The sequence below is a fragment of the Anser brachyrhynchus genome (genome assembly GCF_964034855.1).
Source record: "Anser brachyrhynchus genome assembly, chromosome: 21".
NCBI lineage: Eukaryota > Metazoa > Chordata > Aves > Anseriformes > Anatidae > Anser > Anser brachyrhynchus.
In genome coordinates, this window is record NC_137714.1 from 4,992,292 (window position 1) to 5,014,451 (window position 22,160).

General features: G+C 41.6%; 2 protein-coding genes and 1 long non-coding RNA gene across 10 annotated transcripts in view; 2 read left to right on the forward strand and 1 right to left on the reverse strand.

Annotated features, from left to right (window-relative positions):
- The window catches only part of CTNNBIP1 (catenin beta interacting protein 1), a 92,142-nt gene that overhangs the window by 39,449 nt on the left and 30,533 nt on the right, over window positions 1-22,160 (forward strand). The window contains exons 6-7 of the mRNA XM_080563709.1: window positions 111-270; window positions 21,743-21,809. The gene's annotated coding sequence lies outside the window, so the exon portion shown is untranslated. The remainder of the gene's footprint in view (window positions 1-110; window positions 271-21,742; window positions 21,810-22,160) is intronic.
- CLSTN1 (calsyntenin 1) overlaps window positions 1-22,160 on the forward strand; it is a 55,451-nt gene that overhangs the window by 2,758 nt on the left and 30,533 nt on the right. For 2 of the 8 annotated variants that reach the window (XM_080563683.1, XM_080563681.1), the window contains exon 1: window positions 13,663-13,972. The exons of 4 other annotated variants lie outside the window; for them this stretch is intronic. In XM_080563683.1, the coding sequence (XP_080419809.1) occupies window positions 13,882-13,972 (91 nt within the window). In that variant the 5' untranslated portion in view covers window positions 13,663-13,881. Of the gene's footprint in view, window positions 1-13,645; window positions 13,973-22,160 lie in introns of those variants that run through there. 2 more of the 8 variants (XM_080563679.1, XM_080563685.1) reach the window with 2 other exon arrangements.
- Window positions 253-21,803, reverse strand: LOC308181076. The gene is made up of 3 exons (XR_013941309.1): window positions 14,122-21,803; window positions 12,048-12,144; window positions 253-11,966 (listed from the first exon to the last, which is right to left on the reverse strand). It is a non-coding gene; the product is annotated as an uncharacterized lncRNA (long non-coding RNA).

Sequence of the window (22,160 nt, forward strand, 5' to 3'; positions counted from 1 at the left end):
GTGTCTGTAGTCAGCACTCGAAGTGAGCACCTGATGCCTGGTCACAGCTAGGCACAGAGTTTTCTTCTGCAAGTAGAGCTGTTCACAACAATCTGTACTCCTTTTTACAGCTTTTTTCAGTGCCTAGCTTCTACTAAATCTTTCTGGTGTGCCTGAGGAGGAAGATACAGCAGGTCAGGAATGGATGAATTTCTGCAGGTGGAAGCATAAGAGGAGGATTCTCTGTCACTGTTGTCTTCTCATAAGCTTCTTTGAACCTGGAGAAAGACGGTAATTACACTAGACAGAATCTTAAGCTTTTGACTTGCCTCGCCAGCAGCACCAGGCTTCGCAGTCCCCCTCTAAAAGGAACTGTGCTACGTGCTGGTTCTGTAGCATGCTTAGCTGCTTGTACCTTATGCGTGTGTGATAGAGCCTTTTGTTTTATTCTGGCCTTGACCTTGGGGTCACGGTCTTCTGAAGCTAAGTGGGACACTTGGACTTTATCGTCCTGGCTAGCGTGATCATTTTAACTGCTCTCCCCCACACTCAATGTATAGATGTCAGAGGATGCAGCAGCACAGGGAACCAAATGAATTTTTTATTTTCAGTGCCATTGTCAAAAAGAGGAGGCAAGACTTAGCTGAGAAGTGCTTAGGTTAACTACATGCCAGTAACAAACAGGAAAGGCTGTCTAAGGGTTTACAGACACCAGAATCAGCGGAGCTCAAATATGGACTCAAATATAGTAAATACTGGACTCCAGCAGGGTAGCACTGCTAGGTATGTAAAGATTCATAGTTCGTGTCCTTCTATATCCTCTCCTGTGTCCTGAGGGATTTAAATAGAGAATTTGTCAGCAAAAGCACCTTGGCTTAAGTCCTAGCAAGATGGATCACAGAGAATAAGTAAGACACAGTAAGATCCGAGACCTGGTAGTGCTTACAGCTTAAAGCCAACACCTTGAATTCAACTTGGGCAGATGGAACATGAAATTCAGCTGTGTCTGGCTGTTGTAGAGCAATGCCACAAAAACACGTTAAACACGAGTTCTATTACGTAGATATCACTTCGGGATAGTCTAAAATGACGTACTGACATCCTGGCAGGAGGCGATGCTGCTTTTGTGATCTGATGGATAGTGTTTTCTGCCACCTGGGCAGAAGGAAGAGGTCGTGTGTTTTGTTTCTTGCCTCTTATCTTGACAGAGTGCAAAGAGTTGGTTCCTGTCTGGACCTGAATTAATCTTTATGAAGGTTGTTAACACCATTCTTGCTTAGAGCTACTAAAAAGAGAGGGGGAGCAGTAAGGAGAGAAAGAGATTAAAGGGAAAAACCCAGTAGGTTATAAATGCATTTTCCTCTGTGCTGCAGGTTAAATAATACTCTATGCATGTGAAAGAGATACTGTGATTAAGGAGCTGTCAGGCAGAATGAGAGTTGGGCAAGCAAAGGGAGCAGAGATGCTTGAGGGAAAAGGGTATGAAGATGTTCTAATGCTGAGCTTTTTTGTGCATATCTAGCATGTGATGTATGGCTTTCTGTGCCTTTCACTGAAAAAATGGATATTCTACAGATATTTAGGTTTTTTGCCCTTTGTTGCTCAAGTATCTTTTCCTTCTGGGATGTCTCACTGGTTGCTAGTGACATTATTTTAGAAAATGGTCAAAAACTCTAATCTACGCTGCTACTTCAGGGACAAGGATTAGGACTCTAGGATCCTGTATAATAATCTTGTACTTAAACCATGGCTTTAGTGAATAGAAAAGATGTCACCTCCATTATTTTCCGTTCAGGCTTGTTGCAGAAAGACCAGCTCTTGTGCACGTTACTTAGTTTGAGGACTCCTCAGTCGTTGCAGAGCCTTGGGGAGTTTAGCCGTCATCATACACCTCCCGTTGAAATCACTGAACACTGGGCACTCGGACTCATTTTTAGATCAGGTCAATAATTATTTGACCTATCCTGAGCTGTATTTTAATGTAGCGTTGCACAGACACCAGTCATTCCCAGAGGCTGCTCCTCGTGCTGCAGAAGTTGCCTGTGTAAGCCGAGCCCCAGACAGGATGATATGCCTGTCTCCTCTCATAAGCTTTTTACTTACGCTCAATGGGTAATGTATCATCGAAGCAGCAGTAAACATGGAAAAACTTGAGTCGTTAGAATGCAGTGCAAAGCCCCGTATTTCTGTCGCTTAACACAGCAGGGGATTTACAGCCCCCCAGTTTCCCTGGCAGAAGACAATGTGTCATTCCCCTTCTTCAGCTGGTTCACTTGTGACTAGTACAGAAGAACAATGCACAGACCAGAAGAAGAAAAGGTAAGAATGCTCATTGCCCACGCTAAAAATAAGGAAAAACCTGAAATGTTGAAAAGTACAGGTGGAATGGAGATTTGTGGCTGCTGAATGTTTGTCGAGGTGGTAGGGTGGTCCTTCAGGTTGCATTGGGTCCTGCAGAAAGTGATCCTGCAGCAGTAGGCATGTAACATTTACAAAACAGCTCTCTAGAAATGTTTTCCTTCACTGAGTGGAGGAAAACACAGGGTTAACAATCTGACAGGTACATCAAAGCAGAGCATGGTGGGGTGGGGTAATTATTCTAAATCACTCCGATTTGCTTACAGATATTAGACTGGTTGGGAGCAGGGGGGACACCCTTACCTCAGTGCTGAGTACAAACTGCAGTGATGTTGGTTCTGCCAGGTCTTAGCTCTGAGTGTGCATTTGTTCCGTGCTTTGTTAAAACAATACAGCTCTCTGCTGGCTCCCTTCTAAGGTTAGACAGTGCATTCGTGACATGTATCCAGCCTGCAGAAAAGCCGCCAAACAGAATTCTGTTAAGTTTTCCTGCTGGTGGTAAGTCGAGGCTGAGACAGCGATACATACAAACCTCTGCTTATCTCCAGTGTGTTCCAAGAACAGCTCCACTTCTTTAAAGGAACCCTCCCACCCCGGGACAGTTTGCTGTTTAGAGAGATAGGGTCAGCATTTAACCTCCTTTCTGTTGCAGAGCAGCAGCTAGCATTAAAAGCAGAAGACAGACGTGTCCTTGTAGGGAGACTGTCTGCCTTGGAGCTCCCCACGGGGAGGCAATCAGCCCCTGCTATTGGCAAAGAGCTCTCACTCACTCGGCAGCATTAATCAGGGTTGACTGTTCCTCTTAATCCTCTGATCCCCTCCATAAGGATGAGAACACAAGCGTCGCGTTTGCGTGTTATGCTCCTCTTCACCGAAAATAGGCCTGGCTCCATGGCTTGCAGCAGGCAGTGATTAGAGGGGTGGGTGATCAAAACATGATTAGCAAATCTGCAATTAGAGTGAAGGCCAGGAGGGCAGTGGCTTACTGCAAGAAAGGATCACAACTGGTATCTGTCAGAATAGAAATAAATATGTGAAATGGCAAAGGATTAAGCTGCACTCATGTCTGATGAGGCTGTAAATAGACAGGACACTGCCAGGAAGATGCTTGGAGCACTGGAATTTTACAAAAATAGCAAGTAAAAGGAGTCTGCTCCTGGATCAGATAATTTTTTAAAGGCACTTTTTAAAGCAGCAGAGGTAGTTTATGTAGCTTGAAACACGGACTCAGAAACTGGGACATCTCCATCAATTCTTAATTTTGTCCCAGACGCTTTTTGTGATGGATGTACAGGAACTTCATTTTCTTCAGCAGCTAGACAGTAAAGGTATTGACCATGCCTTGCAGAGGTTTGTGGGGCTTTTAATATATCAACGTGTGAAATGCTGTGAGACTCTGGGAGAAAGCTGTGGACTATTATTGCCAGATAAGATGAATTTGAGCAGGACAAGAGTGGAGAGGAGTTCATATCGGGAAGATCAACAGTTTGTTTGAAACCAGCTGCAGGACAAATAACGGCATGTTTTAGATTATTTTTATTGTCTTTAAAAACTCTGTGTTGTGGAAAATACAGCAACTGGAATTCTGTCTCAGAAGACCTGTTTAGTAAAACCAATCCTATTTTTCTACATCTAAACAAGGCTGTTCACATCAGCTTCAAAGACAGCAGGATCAAGCCCCTTTACAGTGCTTTGCAGGTCACTTTTCTCAGGAGTAGGAAGCATTTGCTTGTAGTGATAAAAAAAACTAATATTGCATGATGAAAATTCACATTACACATTTACGTATCTCAGATCTCCCTGGAACTTGTAATCCTTGGTCCGGGTCCTGGAGTTCAGCTCACTGCTACCAAGGAGTATAACTGGCATCTGTGCAAACACTGGGACTTGTTCTCAGGGCTGTGGCTGCGGCATTGGCACCTATTGCACGGCCACACTGAGCATCCATTCAGCACACTGCACAATCAGGGGGAAGCAGCAGCTAATTTGACTAAGGAGCCTTATGTGCTATGGCAAAGAAAAACATGGGCAGCTTTTTTGAGGTCCAGTCAGAACCATTGGGACTTCAATAGTTAGAGCATCTACAAGCTGGGTGACCTATGAATTAACCTGAGTAGTCTTACATTTGTCTGCTACAGAAGGATAAAGAGCTGAGTAATGCTTGTGAGAATTCAAAATGTTCCAGTGGGTGGGGAATTTGAACCTAGCTTCTGATGACATTAAATCACTCCCTTTGCCTGAAACTCTGACCCAGCAAGTCAGCCTCAGATAGATGTAACATGATTTATGTTTTTTTTCCCTTTTTTTTTTTTTACAGACCTATTGTATGACATGCATTGCACAACAGGATCCAGTATAAATCTGCTAAATAGAATTGCACAGGGAATAAAAATGCCCTTTACTCCAAATGCTTTGTGCAGAGACAGTTAATGATCCTAGTGTCCTTTATTTGCCTTATTATACATTATTAAAAGATATAAGCATGAAAATGTTTTTAAAAGGCTGGGCTCTGAAGAAAATTTTGGCAATGTGGTGTGAAGAAAAATGCATTCTGGGAATATGCTGCTCCCCTGTCTTTTGAGCAATCAGGTTTTTGAGTCTCTTAGTTACTGCAATATAGTTTTATTTCATTTATCTATAAACAGTGTACAATTAATCCTAACGGGCTCCTTTCCTATGTCTTCCATAATCTAGTTCCCATCCTGACCTTTCTTCCAGAGTCCCTCATCAGAATGTCAATAGAGTGAGTTTTGGCAATGGGAAGACCAGTGCCGATTGTCTGTCCTCCAGTATTGTTGTGCCTGCTTGCCTTTGTTATTATTAGATTTGGTCTGCTAATTGCACTCAAAGGAAAAGAGGAGAGGCAAGTTTTCCTTCCCCATGTGAATGTGGTGGTATAGTAGTATACTTCCAGCTTCCTGGCCTGGTGACAAGGACTGGCAAGGAGTACTGAAGAAAGAATCAAATATTGAATTATCTGTTTTTCTGGCATTCTGCTGTTCCTAGTTCCCTGTGCCTTACAAAGGTCCCCAAGCTACTTTCAGCACAACTGTGAAGACTAAACATTTGATGCAGCTGAATGATTGCTCTTAGAAGTGTTGTACATTTTCAGGGGGAAAAAAATCAACATTTGGGCAGGAGAGAAAAAAGCAGTTTTGCCGTATGTAGCCTTTTAATTTTTTATACAGTTTATTGAGGCCATGAATACTAGAAAAGAAAATGTTGAACATGATAGCTTTTATCTAGGCTGGGGTGTTAGGAGTTTTCCCATCTTTACTCCAAATCTATTCTCAAGAAAATGCAGATAAATCTGGACTTTTTGGGTGCTTATATGCTGAAAGTCAATGAACAGTCAAGTAGGAATCTTGATACTTTTGTGCTCTTGCATAATATTCTTGGTTCAAATATTATTGAATAGTATATTTAAAATATCAGTCTTCACGCACCTTAAGGTTGGTTTGGAAATGGGACTGTCTGTTTGAGATATATACGGTAATGTAATGGTAGGGAACTTATAAATGCTGCCTTCTTAATTAAAATAATATTCAGAATTTCTAGAGAAGCTTTTGTACTAAGATCCTGAAGTACTTTACAAACGTTAGTTAATGAAGTCTTACTACATCCTTGTGGAATAGGCGAGTGGCATTAAATAGAGAGGATAAATGAGGCATAGGGAGATTAAGGGACTTGTCTGTGGGTAGAATCAGTCAGTGGTGTCATCAGGAACAGAACACAGCAGCCCTGTCCCCTGCTTCAAAACCTTACTTTTGTAAATACTTCCAACTAAGAGCTCTGTGCTATCTGAATAGGGGTCAGTACAGTTGGGTTCTGAGATCAGTTTCGGGTGGTTTTATTTTTTGGTCTGGATAGAAATAATGATGACAACTGTCTTTCAGACATCCCCGATAGATAATTTTGGTCTACTAGTCAACCATTTAAAATAAAAAATCCTCCAGATGGTGTTTTCGGGAAAGGCAGAGCAAGCTTTTTCAACACTGATATTTGCCTGCTGAGTTTTTATTTCTTTTCTTCCCCAAGGGACACAAAGGCAATGCAGTACAATAGGGAAAAATAAAATAAAAACAGTAATGGAAGCAGACACAGTTAAAAGCAATTTGCAATCATAAGCTTCAGGTTTCCTTATGGGTAACACTTGTCCCAGGTAGCAGTAAATAATGAATGCCCACTGCTGTCTCTGAGAAGGAGTGAGTGACATTCATTCTGGCGTGGGACACCTCTGTTTCCTGCACCCAGAAACATATTGCAGCCAGACCCACCAGAGATCTGGACCCAAGGGATTTGGGGAGGAGGGAGGGTGCTAGACAACATACTGTGGAGTTTCTGCCCTGTTGTGGGAAGACAGTATTTTGTTCGTCCTTTTCCTCCTTCCGCAGACAACCACATACAGAAGGAAAAATAAATCTTTCCGCAGTGGGGCTTTTTTGCCCATAGCAGCATCTGTGACCTAGTGGAAATTCAGATGTGTTTTTATAGAAAGCTAGGGAGAAACAGTAACTTATTTTCAGAGGAACAATAATTTGTCCTAAGGGGAAAAAGTATCTTTTACATGTTTGTGTGGTACCTCTACACCTACTTAATTTAGTCAAAAAAAAGCTACCCACCTTATTGTCTTACAGTAGTAAGTGTGCATTTTTTTGTTGTTCCTTAATGTTTTTCAGGAATATCCTCCCTGATGAATGTTCATTTGTGGGCGATCTGTGCAACTGTAAACCATTTTGGTTGAGCCTTTGTTGTTCCTCTTTTCTATTTTTTTTCTCAAAACGTCATTGGGTTTAGTGAATGTAAGCTGGAGATGAAAGGTCTTGCTAACAGTGAGCCTTTGAACAGCAATAACGTTGCTGGAAGAGCTGTGTGTGGAAGTGCTGGTCCTGTCCTTGTGGCCCTGCTGCTTCAGCCGCTGGTTACGATGCTGCACACATAACTGGAGGCTTGTAATTTGGTTTCCCTTTAGAAGCCTCTGAGATGGGCTGCAGCTCAACAGGAGAGCATCTGCTTTTCATTTTGGTGAAGAATACTGCTGGACCTTCTCTCTGTAAGCTCACTTAAAAACCTATAGCTTGGTTTTATTAATATGTAATAATTTGGCTTCTTTTACCTATAGAAAATTACTTATCTTAATAAAGTGGAAGAATATTGTCTAACGAAAGAGGAAAATAAAGAGTATAATTGTGTTAATTACCAGAATACCAGACATGTAATTAATATGCCAGAGGAACAAAGAGCAAATGTACTAATAGCATATAATTGGACTTAAACTACACCCTTGGTAGAAGTCTCTGCAATGGAACTCTTGTGTTTGTGCTCCTTTTCAAATTAGCAATAAAGAATAAATTAACATCCATTTTCTTGCTCGTATAAAGGCAGAATCATATTGTGGGGCAGAGTAATGAATTCAGAGAATGCCTTTACATTCCCATATGGCTCTTAGGGAGGGGAGTACTCACGCACAGAGTCTCCTCCTCTTCCTCGCAGGAAAGCAAGCAGAGAAGAGGAAAATGTCATTGTATGACCAGATGTTCAATGAGTACCATGATCCTAAAGAATACAGAAAATCTGCAAGCTGAGTAATTTAAGCATCATCACCAGTATATGGTGCAAATACTGGAGTCTTTTCACAAATGTTAGCTTATCCATCCATACTTTTATATGTGATATGTTACTTTACTATGTCGTCAGATAAAAAATACGTAGGGAAAGAGTTAGTCCCTGACCCGGGGGGGCAATTTGTGAAAGAACTAGAAAGGCAACCCAAGATTCTTAACTTTTTTTTTTCCCCAGCATAAATCATTCAGTTTTCTGTGTATGTGAGGAAGTTAAAGCAGTTGTTAATGTGGATATAGCACACTATGGTGATCTTCAAAGCAGGTTAGCACAGTAAACCAGCGCAGAACCACAGGAGTCCTTGTTTTTTATGGACATACATTCTAGAAAGGCTCATCCAGAGCACCTGACTTTAATTTTTTATTTTATTGAGTTAGAGGATGATTAGTATATGTATTTCTGCCGCCTGTTTCACTTGCTGTCTCCCTCTTTGTCTTTAGCAGTGCCTTACTAAGCTTATAAATAGTTTATTTAATGCTATTTAGAGGCCATGGTGATTTCAGGGATTTAGGAGGCCCCAGTACCCCTTGAAATAAAGAAATCAGCCTTTTAAGAAACAGGTCCGTTTTCATTCAGACTTCACTCTTCTTTATCTATCACAACTTAAAATAGCTACTGTGGTACTAGATGCAAAGGCCCATGTTTAAAAAGCATAAATTTTCTTGAGGGCCTTCAGTCAAGTATGGCTTTTTACCTAAGCACTTGAAAGCCTGTCTGTCTGCGTGTGGTTCAAGGTGTTTCAAGGTGTTATGGTATTTTTTAACATTACCTACGCTCTTTGTGCTCTGCTTTCCTAAATATGCAAATGACGAGCCTAGAAATTGTCTTATTCTATTGTAATGCACCTGTCATCACAATATCTGCACACCTGCCTTTCTACTTCACAGAAGTATTGTGAGAGTGCATTAATTAACGCTTGTAAAATGCTTGGAGATCCTAGGATGGTAGGTGCTAATGAGTAGTAAAATATTATAATCACGTTGCAGAATATTCAGTCTCTCTCTTAGTAAGGAAAGACTTGCATCTTTCCTTCATTGCTTTCATGTTTCTAGATGTATATTTTTCAATAGTAAGTCTAAATGGGAAAAAAGGGATAAACAAGGTGGAAAGATTGCTAACGTTGATGGTTTCCTTGTGAGGAAGCTAGTGGGTTTTATGTACTTCTTTGCTCATTGAATTTTCTTTTTGTCTCTCTGATAAACCCATACTTCAATGGCTTGTTGAGAATTCTCTGAATGTTCAGAAATGTCAGGGGAGAAGATTTGCTTCTTCAGATTGCCAGGGCCTTCATTTGCATCCCCTAAATCAATTCTCACACATGATCAAAGCAGTTCTGGAAATGTTCAAGCGTGGGGAAAATCAGTCCCCTAATTCTTTTCTCTCTAATATATACAGTCAGGTTCCAAAGTGTTAAAGAAAAAAGACAAAATCATCACCCACTAAATCTAAAAGCACATGAATTAAATGCCTTTTTATGGTCAGGGGATTGCAACTCTGTGTATTAGGGACAGCAAGGCTAGAAAAGATGCAGTAGGTCATCTGTGTGTTTTCTTCTCAAGCTAGTAAGGGCATTGCTGTAGCATTCTGTTGTGGAATGACCCAAAATATGCCACTTCTGCCTGTTGCCTTATGAGAAGCACTCTGGTTTCATACATCTCTCATTGTGAAGAATGAATTTTTGATATTCACCTTGAATTTTTGTTGTTGTTAATATCATCCTAGCTCATTCTTCCTGACTCAGTCTGGTAAAGCCATATCAGAATCACAAAATACTAGAATTTAAATTAGCAAAATGCCTTGGGATTCTCCCATTGTTTTCTCCGGTGGGAATGGTGGGAGCTAGAGTGAAGGAGCTGTAATGCAGATTTTCAGAAACTGGTCAGCTGTTGCCTTCATGTAATATTTTTGCTTGGCTATGCATGCAACTCTATCATGAGCCTAATTACATTACAGCGTAGTCTCTATAGCAATTAGTCCCCTTTCAGAACTGGTTTCAGGGCAGCTGTGATAAAGCAAATGCTCAGTAGAGGAGATAAAGCTAGGTTCTGAGTTCTAACTTCCCATTAAAAGCAGTCATAATCTGGAAGCAAACTAGCATGCATACATTAATTGAAGTATTGAGACAAAAATCAACCCACAGCTAGTTCTAGGTTCTTTTTTTAAAGTCTGGACCATTTTTTGTCAACCTAGTTCTGGACTGTTTGAAGTTTGGACCCTTTCCTCACAGCTCCCCTTTGGAACAAGGGTCCAGGTCTAATATCTAGAAATACTGGTGCACGTTCTAAGTGTATTCAGAATTGGGTACGAGCCTCAGCTGTAACAATCAGATCCAAATGTTAACTTCACTGAGTATGCCTCGCTTCTCTAGATATGGTATGCACCAGCTTCCTTTAAGTAGCAAGCAGACATAGGCATTCATTTTTACCTATCACCTTATCTTTTCATTTCTGGCTGCTCAGCTCCATTCTGACAAGTGCAATAAATATGTGTCCTCCTGGGTCCTTGCAAGCTGGGCATTAGTCACACTGTGCATTTCAAGGACATCAGTCCAATAGTTTTTCAGCTGTAACAGAAAACATGTTCTGCCAGGAGCCATTTGTTCCAGTTTTGTTGCTTACTAATAAAATCAAAATCAATGGGGTTTTTTTGAGCTTGAGAAGCAGGTCGGAGAGTAGGAGGGAGATAGGTGGTGAAAATGAAGGTGCTGAAGTTAGTTCTGCGCGTTTCTCTGAAATAATGGCATGTGGCATTTCAGAGAAAAGTGAGAATCTCTGTCAACTTGTGAAATGCAGTTACCTGTGGCAAGCAGTGTAGCTATTGTTTAACAGCAAATAGGACTGCTGCATGGTGGGCTTCACGGGCAATTTAATTCAAATTTTGTTTTGTAAAATAAAAGGTAGGTATTTGAGAGGCTGTTGTATTTGCTGTACTTATGGAGTAAGTGCCAATGGAACATTAGCGGTGACATGGATCAGTTTTAATTTGTTGTCTCTGCCACGGATGGAGTACCCATACTATCCATGTCCTCAATCACTGAATTGCCAGTTCAAACCAGTTAGTCATCTAACTAAACAAAATTATCTAACTGAGCTTAAAATACAGGGTAAAGAATTATTGGCTTTACTGAATCAGTGCCTTAGTCACAACTGACTCGGAGGAGTTTTGCTCAGAGGGAGATGCAATCAATGCCTTCTCCTGCCTTGGAATTTTCCCAGTTTCATCATGACTGATTTAGCTGATTAATTTCTCTGAGCTGATAGTGTCATTGTACAATCAACAAAGCATTCCTGGACACACCATTTATTCCCTTAAAAATGTCTCCTCTTTCTAGTTCTGCAGAATCAGAATCATTTAGATGAGTCCAGATGGTAACACTGAAGTCCCCTTCTTGCTACGGTCAAGTGTAGAGCCATTTTCCCCACATTAATGCATTATACAGACAGAGTGGACTATGGAGCAAATTCAACAATTCGAGATCTATCTTCTCTGCCATACCTAATGAATCTAAGTTGCTCTACAGTTTAAAGGTAAAAAAATTGTTATTTTGCAGAAAGTGTTAGCGTATGTGATCGTATGTATTTGTATGAGAGCTGGCCACTGACTTACAAGCCTTCTTCAGATACTATCATATTGATATTCAGCCTTGGTTATTCCTAATCCAAATCTAGTACTTGGGCAAAAGAGGTGTTATATTGTGAATTCACCAGCAGGCAATCATTTTAACTGATGACCTCTTGCCTCACAAATCTTTACTCATAGGGGTGTTTTATTCCTCACGCACGAAGTCGATAAGGCTAGTCTGAGAGTCATACTGAGCTGAACAGCCCTTCTACTCTTCATACAAAAGAAGAATACATGATGTAGCATACCATCAGCTGAAGCTGCGTTGGCAGAATGTAAAGACTCAGCTATCTGGCAACAGATGGGCTGCAGGCTTCTTCTGACACGATCTGCCATCCAGCATATGTTAGGCTGAGAAATCAAGGGGTTTTAGACTGAGGCTTTACCTTTAAAAAAAGAAAATGTCTTAGCTGTTGAGAAAGCGGGTTGCATATATCATACAGGCAATGAAGTAAATGTGGACTAACCTGGTTGCTTGGTGAAGGGACAGGTTCATAGCACAGGATAGTAATTGGGGCACTGTTCACTGTAGTGTACCACACTCTGTCTCTTGAAATTCCTTTTCTGCGCAACAAACATTCATATTAGCAAATGTGTTTAAGGTACAAGATGGCTGGAATTAAGGATGGAAAAACCCTTGTTGGGGGCAGAACAGCTCATCTTTTGTGTATCTGCATGCACTGTCTTGCCAGTTTTACATCTTGCTGCAGACCAAATCCTGTCAACTTGCTGAGACCTCGGGGACTGATCAAGGACCGTGAATAAGTGAGCTTCTCACAGTTGGTTGGCCGGACCCCCAACTCGAATTTGGGGTAAACAGATAGTGAGCAGAGAATGCGAACAGCACCGGGCTTGGCTTGGGGGAGTGGGGAGAGGAGGGTCTAGAACAGATCAGACTTGGTATTTAAATCACATGTTTTAAAATAAATACCACATTTCTAGGATCTTGAACATTCTGGATTTTATTTTTACCTCACTGTGGGAGTGGAATGGCTAATAGGTACAAAACATGAGTAGTCATATCTAATTATAAAATAAGTTGGTTGCATTTTAGCTGTCAAAACTCTAATCGTGGTAAGGCATTTCTTCTTTTATTGAAGCATTTTCAAATTGAAATTTTTGACTAGAGAGCAAATAACCTTTCTGTTATGGGAGAGGTTGTATAATTTAATTATTCCTGTGAACTGTCTTGACTTAGATAGTACTTGTAAATGTTTCCAGCTAGAATTAAGAGACCTCTGCACTGTTAAAACTCAGTAAAACTATGGCAAAAAAAAGGTTTCTCACTATGCAGAGGGTTCACCCAAACGGCAAGCGCTGCCCTCGCTCCATTTGCGCAGGGTTCGCGCTACGTCACGGGCCCGTCATTCCCTGCAGCGTGTGTGCAGTGGGGATGAGCACCAAGGAAAACCTCGCAACGTCAGCCCCCAGCTCTAAAAATGTTCACCCGGAGAGGCGTGCAGTGGTGCACTGAGGTGCGTATGTGGCTGAAAGAGACAGATCTCTGCAGGACTGCAGTTCTACGGCCAAGAAACCAGAGCAAGAAGGTGTGTGTGTGGCTCCAGGTGCTGGTTTGCTCCCTGCCTCCAGGTGTGGAGGGTTTGTGCATCCTGCCCGTGGCAGCACCGCTCACTTAGCAGGAGGAGAAATAAACAGCTTTTTCTTGTTTCTTTTTTTTTTTTTTGTAAAAAGATCTGTGTAAAAAAGATCTGTAGAAGAATTTAAATGGCTCTATGAAGGTTTTAACTCTTCCTCTAGTGTTGGGGTTTCTAATCAGTACTCAGCTGTGCATCTTCAGCGGGGCATCAGCCACTTTCCCTCTAGGTAAAGTTCAGCTGTGCAAATAAAACCCCAAACGCCCCCCCCCCCCCCCCCTACCCCCCAAAATAGACCAATAAACCCCTAAAAAAACGCTCCCGGGGGCAGGGCTGAGCTCCTTTCCGCCCCCCGGCCGCCCCTCACGTAGGCTCTCCCGTATCCCCTCCCCGGCTCCGTTGGTTCGTTCCCTCCCCCGCTTGGTAACGGGCTGGGGGGGGGGGGGGGGAGCGGCCGCCATTTTAGGTGCCGCTCGCGGGGCGCCGCGGCAGCGAGGCGGGGGAGGGAGGGAGGGAGGGGAGGAGAGAGCCGGCGAGCGGAGCGGGGCAGCGCAGCGCTTCTCCTCCCTCCCCTTCCTCCTCCTCCTCCTCCTTCTTCTCCTCCTCCTCCTCGGGGCCGAGCCCTCCGCACAGCGGAGCCCGGACCAGCGGGGGCGCCACAGCCGCCCCGCCAGCCGGGGGTGCCCCAGCACCGCTCGGCGCTGCCATGCCGCCGCTCCGCCCGGGCATGCCGCCGGCCCCCGCCCGCTGCCTGCTGCTGGCCGCGCTGCTCTGCGGAGGAGCCGGGGCCGCTCGAGGTAAAAACAGAGCCCGGGGGGAAGGGGCGCGGTGTCCTTGATCCCCTCGGTGGTGTTGCGGGAAGGGAGACCGGGGGGGGGGTGGCTCGTTTTGCACCTGCGGCGGTGTGCGTGGGGGGTATCGGGGGAGCATCGCCCTCCGTGCTCACCTTCACGGCGCCGTTCCCCCAGCCCTTTTTCCCTCCCCGAAGGTCAGCCGGTGGCCGTTATGTAACCGTAACGGCCGCCCCCAGCAGCCCCCCAAGCCCCGGGGGGGGTCACTTGTTGCCGGGGGAGGTTTTTGAGCTCTCAAAATGCGGCGGGGCCGCCGGCCTGCCCTGTCCCGGCGGTGTGTGCCAGAGCCCGCACGGGGTTTGGGCTCCTCGGAGGGAGCCTCGGCGGCCGAGCGAGGGGGAAAGGGGAATAAAACACCTCAGGGAGCCCCCGGGGAGCCTAACCTTCAGGGTTACATAAAGAACGCTTGTTTGGTTGCTGGTGATAACGCGTCGCTGTGCTGAGGCGGTACGGCGTTTGGAAACGTTGGCCTTGTGGCTATTGATTGATCTCGGGGAGTAAAAGCATACGCATTGCAGGTCTCCCGAGCAGATTTCAGTAAGAGGCTTGCAAACGCTTCCTACCTGAAGGTTATCCCTGGCATCGAGAGTGCCATTTCTGCAAGATTCAGCTGATCATATGACGAGGTTTGGGATCTGGCATATAATTTGAATGCAGATTAGAACTGGGGCTTTAAAATGGCTTGCGAATAGATTGAAGGGAAGTTCCTGATCTTAAAAACAACTCATTAAGGATGCATCTTGCTGCAATTTCCCTACAGAGGATCAAGAAACTGCTCCTGTAATAAAGGGCTCTGCCAGCTGTTTAAACGTGACCATAATTTACCTGTACAAGATCTCTTGAGTGCAATCTATTCACTGCTGTTCTTGGAAACAATTTTTTTACCACACCGACATAGAAACACAGTCTCGTTGAATTGATGGGCTTTTCACCATTAGAAAGTATGAATAAAATGAAGAGCAAAAACCATTTTCAAAGAAAGCTAATGTGCATACCTGGAAACGAGTGGCAAGTTTAGATAGCGTTTAATGGGCAGCTTTGTAAGTCAGCTCTCGTGCACTTTGTTAGAGGCTGCACTTGTTTTCAGTCTAACATAACAGAGCTGCTGACTGCAAGTCCTGTTTTGTTAAACTTCATCACACATAGTTAAACTTCATCACGCATACCTGAGTTAACATACGAGTCCGGGTTTGGCTTGGTTCTCATGATATTTTGGCTACTCTGGGTTGGCCTCTTAAGAATGTTATGTGAAGCTGTATCTAATGACAAATAAACTCTGGAGAATACAAGAGTACGTAGACTAGGGAAAGCTGCAAGGGGTATTCACTTTCATTTCCCTGTTAGGAAAAACATTTTTGTGGAAGCATTTATGGTAAACTTCCAGTTTTGTGCTTTACTGTCAGTTCCATCTCCTACGAACAGAGCTTCCTTTTTTTAAAAAAAAAAATAAAATAAAACCTGTGACTTTAAAAGTCCTTGGTACTAAGGTCATTGAGCTTTATTTTACACTGTGAAAACTGAATTGCACTTGGTTCAGAAATGTGCAGAAATGGAGTAGAAAGACTAGACCAGAGTGGTGAGTTTCACTCTCCAGCCCTGTGTATTCCTGGGTTAGAATAACTAGTTTATTTTGTAATGAAGGAAGGAAACAGAAATAGGTTTTGGAGAATGTGTTCTTGCACAAAAGTTAGGTGCGAGCCTACCATCTTCTCTGTAGTTAATGTAAGGGGTGCAAATTGTGGTATTAGGTTTTGAAGAAGCATATTCCTGTCCAGTTGATGCAAAATGCTTAATTTAACTGAATTTATCTTATAATTGCTCAGGTTGACCCAAATATTTCAAACCTTGTTTGACTAATACTGCAGTGGGAAAGCAGTAGTTAGGAATGCATTGAAATATTTATTTTTTATCAAAGTGAAGTAATTGGGAATTTATCAACAGAGCTGGGTGGGAGGTGGAATGGAGTGACTTTCCAGAGGAGAAGGCAGTGCCTCTAATGGCTCCTTCGTCTGTAGTTACTGACCAGGTCAAGCATTATACCCCTGTGTTGCCTTGGACCCTATCTGATTTATTGTCATTTAGGTAGAGAGAGCATTGATCAAAAAAAAAAAAATAGTACTCTGATTTGTGATTATTTCAGGAAGTTGTCTGGTAATATAAATGTCTTAAATCCAAACCACAAACCACTTTGTCACTACCACTGTTTTACTGCAGATATTTCTTTGACATAGGAACAGTCTTTGTAGTATATGGCTGGTGGTTAGGTTTCTCTCTATTTTCTAGAGGGAGGGAAGTTTTAAGACTACCTTTAAGCATTATGAAGAGACAGTTTGGTGGTGGTGTTTTTTTTTTTCCCCCTAAGGATTTATGAAAGTAAGAGACCACTGAGGGGAGGCAGAAGTAACCAATGCTAGAATTTTCTGTGATGCATAATGCTTAGGAAAGCACAATTTAGAGTCATCTGCTCAGATCAAATATCTAGCAGAAAATTTTCATCTGTTTTTCTATTCATGTTGTATATAAATATAACACTGCTGTGGAAATTGAAATGGAGGAGAGGTGGTCTGAGCTAGCATCCTTTGCTGTGTGGTTAGGATGCTGTCATGCCAGTTGCCATTTCCCAGATTATTAGACTGCAGGTTGTGCTGTCTGTGCCAAGTTAGCAGGAAAAAATTATCAATAGAAACTTTCTAGACTATTACTTGTATCTTTGGTTTGAGAAATTAATGTTTTTATAGGCTTGAAATCACCAGTTTTCGATCATTGGAAGCATTTTTTTGAGGTCAGAAGCTAGGCTCCAGGACTTCCATTTCTCACGGAAGATGGAAGGCTTGAAGTTAAACCCAGGTCAGGCCTCAGGACAGCGTAACATGAACATCTCGTCCCAAACAGATTAAGTTAGTCTGGTATTCTGGGTAAAACAGCATTTGCTGCTGTGAAAATGTAAATACTTGATAGCTTGGTGCCTCATAGCTTTGAAACTGTTTTAGAGAGTGGAAAAAAATTACGTAGTCATTGACTTTTTCTGAACAAAAGCCCTTTCATCATTTTTCTGAGCCTTATCTCTCATTCTGTTTAGTTGTGTTTAGAGCATTCTCTATGAAATTTTGTTTATGATATTAAGGGGCATCCATCTTGTTGCATTATCGTTATTGTCAAAGACAGAAGTGATGCTTCAAAACATGGGAGAGTTCAGTAAGTCAGAAGCCTTGGTCTTAAATCTTGTTTTGCACTCTAATTTATTTGATTCATGCTGGTTGACTCCCATTGGCTTCACTAGGAACTAAACCTCCTTAGGAGCCTTAAGAAAGGATTATTAGAAAACCTCAGTGCCTTGGAAGAACTGTCTTTCTGTCCTTTGTTTATGGTATTAGGTCTCATCTCACTTGCTTTGTAGTCAGATTGAAAACAAGTTGCTGCTACTACTCCCAGTTGGTTTCCCTGTTTTTAAAAGGAATCAACAAGTACAGCCAGAAACGCTGGCTATACGGAGGTGATATTTGCTCTATTGGTAAACTCGATTCCCTTTCAAGGAGTCAAGTTTATAAATATGACAACAGTTAGAAAGTGATTTCAGCTCCTGCACTATAACTAGCAACATTTAAGAGAACACGTATTAAATTTATGTTTACGGTTAGAGGCTTATGTTTTCTATTTTGGTGTTTGCATTTAGTTTAAAACATTTCGAATTTCATTTAAAAAATGAAGGCTTTTTTTCCCTCAATCCTATTTAGGCTATTTTGTGCTGGGATATTTTTTATTTTGCTGTTTTCTTTGCGAGGCTTTTATCCAAATTGAAATTTGGTCACTATATCTTCATTTTAAGATATTTGGTGCTCTGAATATTTCTTTTGCTGCAGCTGTGGGTAATAAAAACAAATAAGCAACTAGTTTCTCATCAGTCATTTACATGTTCTATAGTTTCAGGCTTTTAGCAAAATCTCCATGTGTCTTTGCACAAATAAAATTGGATTTAAGCAACTGGTTCTGTGTAGAACAGGAAACCCACTGCAAGTGGTGATAAGCCAGAGATTTCTCCCTAGGCAGAGTATATTTTAATAAACCTGTTGAATTCTTACAGCCGTTAGTCTGAATGTAGTGTTTGGAGAATTAGTGGTAATTGTCCAAGCTTAATCTATAAGCACTGATAGCTTAATTTACAAACATTACCGTGTGCTCCTGACGTATGACAGTTGAGCTCCGAGAGCATAAATTACAAGGGCTCCTTAACTGTGGTAGAGAATCCGAGATTGCGATCTGGAACTGTGGGATGAATTTCAACCACCTGCATTTCCTGCATCTAAGAACCATAGAGGTCAGTGTTGGTATATGCCCTTGCCCTTTACCCAGTCCCTCTCCTACTGCAGATTTATCCCTCTACATTTTGTTACAGCCTATAGTTTTTATGTATCAGTAATGGAAATTGTAGTTCATCTTTAAAACCTGTGCTACAGATTATAAAAATTCCATAATATCAAGAAATTCAGCGTTTTAGCAGAACTTATGTTTTAATCTCATTGTTTGTAGCCAGTTACAAGATGACGATTTTTGGTAAAATCCTAGGTATGAGAAGACCTGCTTAAATAAACAAAGAAAATAGATCTTTTCATTATCACTGATGTATTTCAAATTGTTTGTATGCAAAGTTAATCCTCACCCTTTTCTAACAGAAAATAGAGGCACGGCTCTGAATTGTCGGTGAGTGTAGGGCAGGAAGAGAACACACATAATCACACCATGCTACACCCTTTCTTATTAAACTTTGCTTTCAGGGTGGAGAAAGTATGTTTTACTGTGTACATCCTTTACTTCTTGGCTGAGCTATATTTTTCTCTGATTATCTACCACATAAACTTTGTTCTCATACTGATATTGCTAGAAATTTCATCAGATCGGTACTAACTTGCAAATATTCAAGCTTTAGAGTTTTTGTTGTCTCACTGAAGGCATGTGTGTATTCTCTTACACCGAGAGGAAGACAGTCACACAGAAGATGTACAGTAATCAAAATCTTTGTTAGACCTTCAGGGCAGGAACGAAGGACAATTTACTTAGTTCATTGAGTGCAATTCGTTTGAATTATCAGATAATATCTTTATGGATTTCTGGATTTTTCATGAAGTCTCAAAGGTGAATTTTAAAAGTGAATATTTTATTTACTATCATTAGATTAAGCATCTAGTTATCAAAGTCTCTAATACCTGTTATTGAATTCATTCAATGTGTTTTATCTGTTAATTCTTACAAATTTGTTTTGATATACATCATCTTGATCTAGATCTAAAAACATGTAGCACAGCTGAACAACACCATATATGTGAAGTTGATGTCCAGAAGAAAAAACTGTTGTCAGTTACAGCCCTTTCAGGTTGAGGTGTCTCTAAATCTCCAGTTGTGTAGGTGCCAGATCCCATTTAAGTCAAATGAACTTCTGACCACTTGTAAGAAGATAACTGAAGTCCTCAGAAGGGACTTCATTAAGTCCATTTAACTTTAATATGTTCACATCCAAATACCAGCACTGAGTTCAGTTGGATTAAAACTGTAGGTTTTTATTAAAGTCTCCTTACTCGCCCTAAACCCCAGTGTCCTATCCAACACGTGCATTTACGTTCATTAATTCTTTTAAGCAGCAGGAAGGGATTGCTGCTAGTTGATCTGATGGATTGCATTCTGCAGCATCAGCCATCACTCTGGGTTAGCATCCTTTCTTTAGGATATTATTCCCTTTCTGCAGAAAGGTCGGTAGTTGTTCGAGTTAGTATTAATAAATGCTGTTCTGTTCAGTTTCATGGGAAACTGAGCATACCCACCTAGAGTGGATGGTATTTTAAAAACCTGTGTTCAAAGCACACATACTTTGTCATTCCTCATACAGCTTAGCAGCAATTATCTTTAGATAAACCACGTGGAGTTGAACAGGTGGCTTGTACTCACCTCGCAGATGCATGTTCGGTCATTGCCCGGTAGCAGTAAAGACTCTAGCATGAGCTTTACAACTCCTTTTGCTACTAGGAAAAAGAGCTATGCCTAGCTGTTTATAAAAAGTCTTGGCCACTAAAAGCTAAATAGAAGGCCAGCTTGCTGAAGTTTGCTAGGGAAGCTTCCTCCACTTGACTACATTAAATGCTAGTTGGGATTTACAGCAGATTCCAGTTGAGGCTCTCACAGATAGTGTGAATATTGTATTTCAAGGAAACCAGTGTAGTTTATCCTAGTTAAATGGCAAGAGATTAACAGCTCAGGGCACTTTGTTAGTGTCAAGCTTGGGACAGGCTGACTGTTTCAGTTTGCAATTAGCAGTGTGGCTTTGGAAAACTCTCTCTGCAGATTCCAGGTATTTTTTATCATTTACGGGGGAAAAAATGTGAAAGAACAATTCTTACTCTAGCATTTAATGGTATTTAAGCCAGCTGATATTAGACTAGTGCTTGCTTCAGTTCCAGAGTTGGTCTGAGGGAAGCAGAAATGTACTGCTCCTAAGCTTGGCCTCGTATTTCACGTAACAGATTGAGAATTTCTTATGGTAGGTGGTTATGCTAGAGTCTGGAGATCACAAGTCTGGATAACAGGCCTTTCCCGGATATTCAGCAGTAAGTTTGGTTAGTGATTTAAAATCCAGTGAAGTTTAGCCTTCATAAACACAAAGGGATTTAAGCTTTATGTTTTAAAATCCGGTGATGGTTTAGCCTTCCTGAACACAAAGGGTTTTAAGCTTTATGATTTTGTCTATGGCACAATAAAATGACATGACTTTGCTTTTAACTGGGCCTGTTGTTTGAAGGTTCACTAGACTTTGCAGATGCTTAGCATACTCATCATAATTGTGTTCATATGTGGTTATTGGTACTTTAAGCTTTTATAGAACTCCCTACCCTACTGTAATGGGATTTACCATAGCTTGCTAAATTAGGAGAGGTTTCTCAATGCTTTAAAAAAAAACAAAACAAAACAAAAAAACCCCTACATTTAGAAGCATTAGAATGGAGAAGGTTTTGTTTTTTTTTTTTCTCCTGGCAGAGATCTGTTCTAGTATTTTATACTAGATCTTGTAAAGACTAAGATGAGCAGATGAAAGGACTCCGATATGTTCAGTCAAGGTATAACTGCCACAGGTACACCGACAAAAATACACAACTGCATCCTCCTTGTGCTTCTGACTGCAATAGCTGTAGTAGTGATGCACTTACGGCTTAAACCAGATCTGAATTAGTAGACCTGTTTCAATTAGAGACACTTCTAACAGTTACTGGCGCCTTCCCTCTGGGGGAGGAATGATGTGTTGGTCCCTTTGAACACGATGAAGTTTGTTTTAAAACACCAAGTTCCTTGGAGGGTGCTGCAGCAGTGTACTTCTCTGGGTAAATAGAACAATGTGGCTGACATTTAGCTGGCTATTTGGTATGCTGAATATTGAAAGCATGCCCATGTGAGTGTATTGAGGCAATAAAGATAGTGTTGCCATATTGAGTAAAACCACACGGCGGTAATTAAACACTCTGCATTAAAATAGTTCATTGCAAATTCTCTCTTGCTGAATCATGATGTATGAAGAAGTTATATCCTATCAGTTTGTTGCTGCTAACCAGTAAAAGATGGCAGATGAAAGCATATTGGGAGACTGTTATGGCTTCCTATATGAGTTCTCTGCATCTAGGTTTAATCACTGGTTTAAGTGTCATTTTATCACCTTTTTTTTTCTCTTTAATTTCCCAGGGTAAGCATATGACAGACATCTTGAATGCATTTTAGCGTGTTGGAGAGGCAGGATTCAAAAGTCCAGGTTAGCCTTGCATCCCTGCCTCTTTTGACAGTCTGCTTGTATAATTCTGCGGCGGGGTGAAATAGCAGGACTCGTCTGCACAGGAGCGTGCTAGTTGTCACACAGGCTCTGTGCAACAGTTTTCAGGGCATCTGAGTGAATGTTTTCCAGAGGTACTAAGCAGCTAGCTACATGCAGCCTTCCAGAATTAGATCTGGGCAATTAGTATTAATTCAATGAGCAAGAAGAGCACATGGTAGCCTAAGAGGTTTTGTGAAATGATAGATATACCTTGCCCCAAACAATTTAGGTGGAACTGATGCATGTTAGGACCTCAGCATGAAGAGAGCGTAGACCAAGGAAAAAACCTAT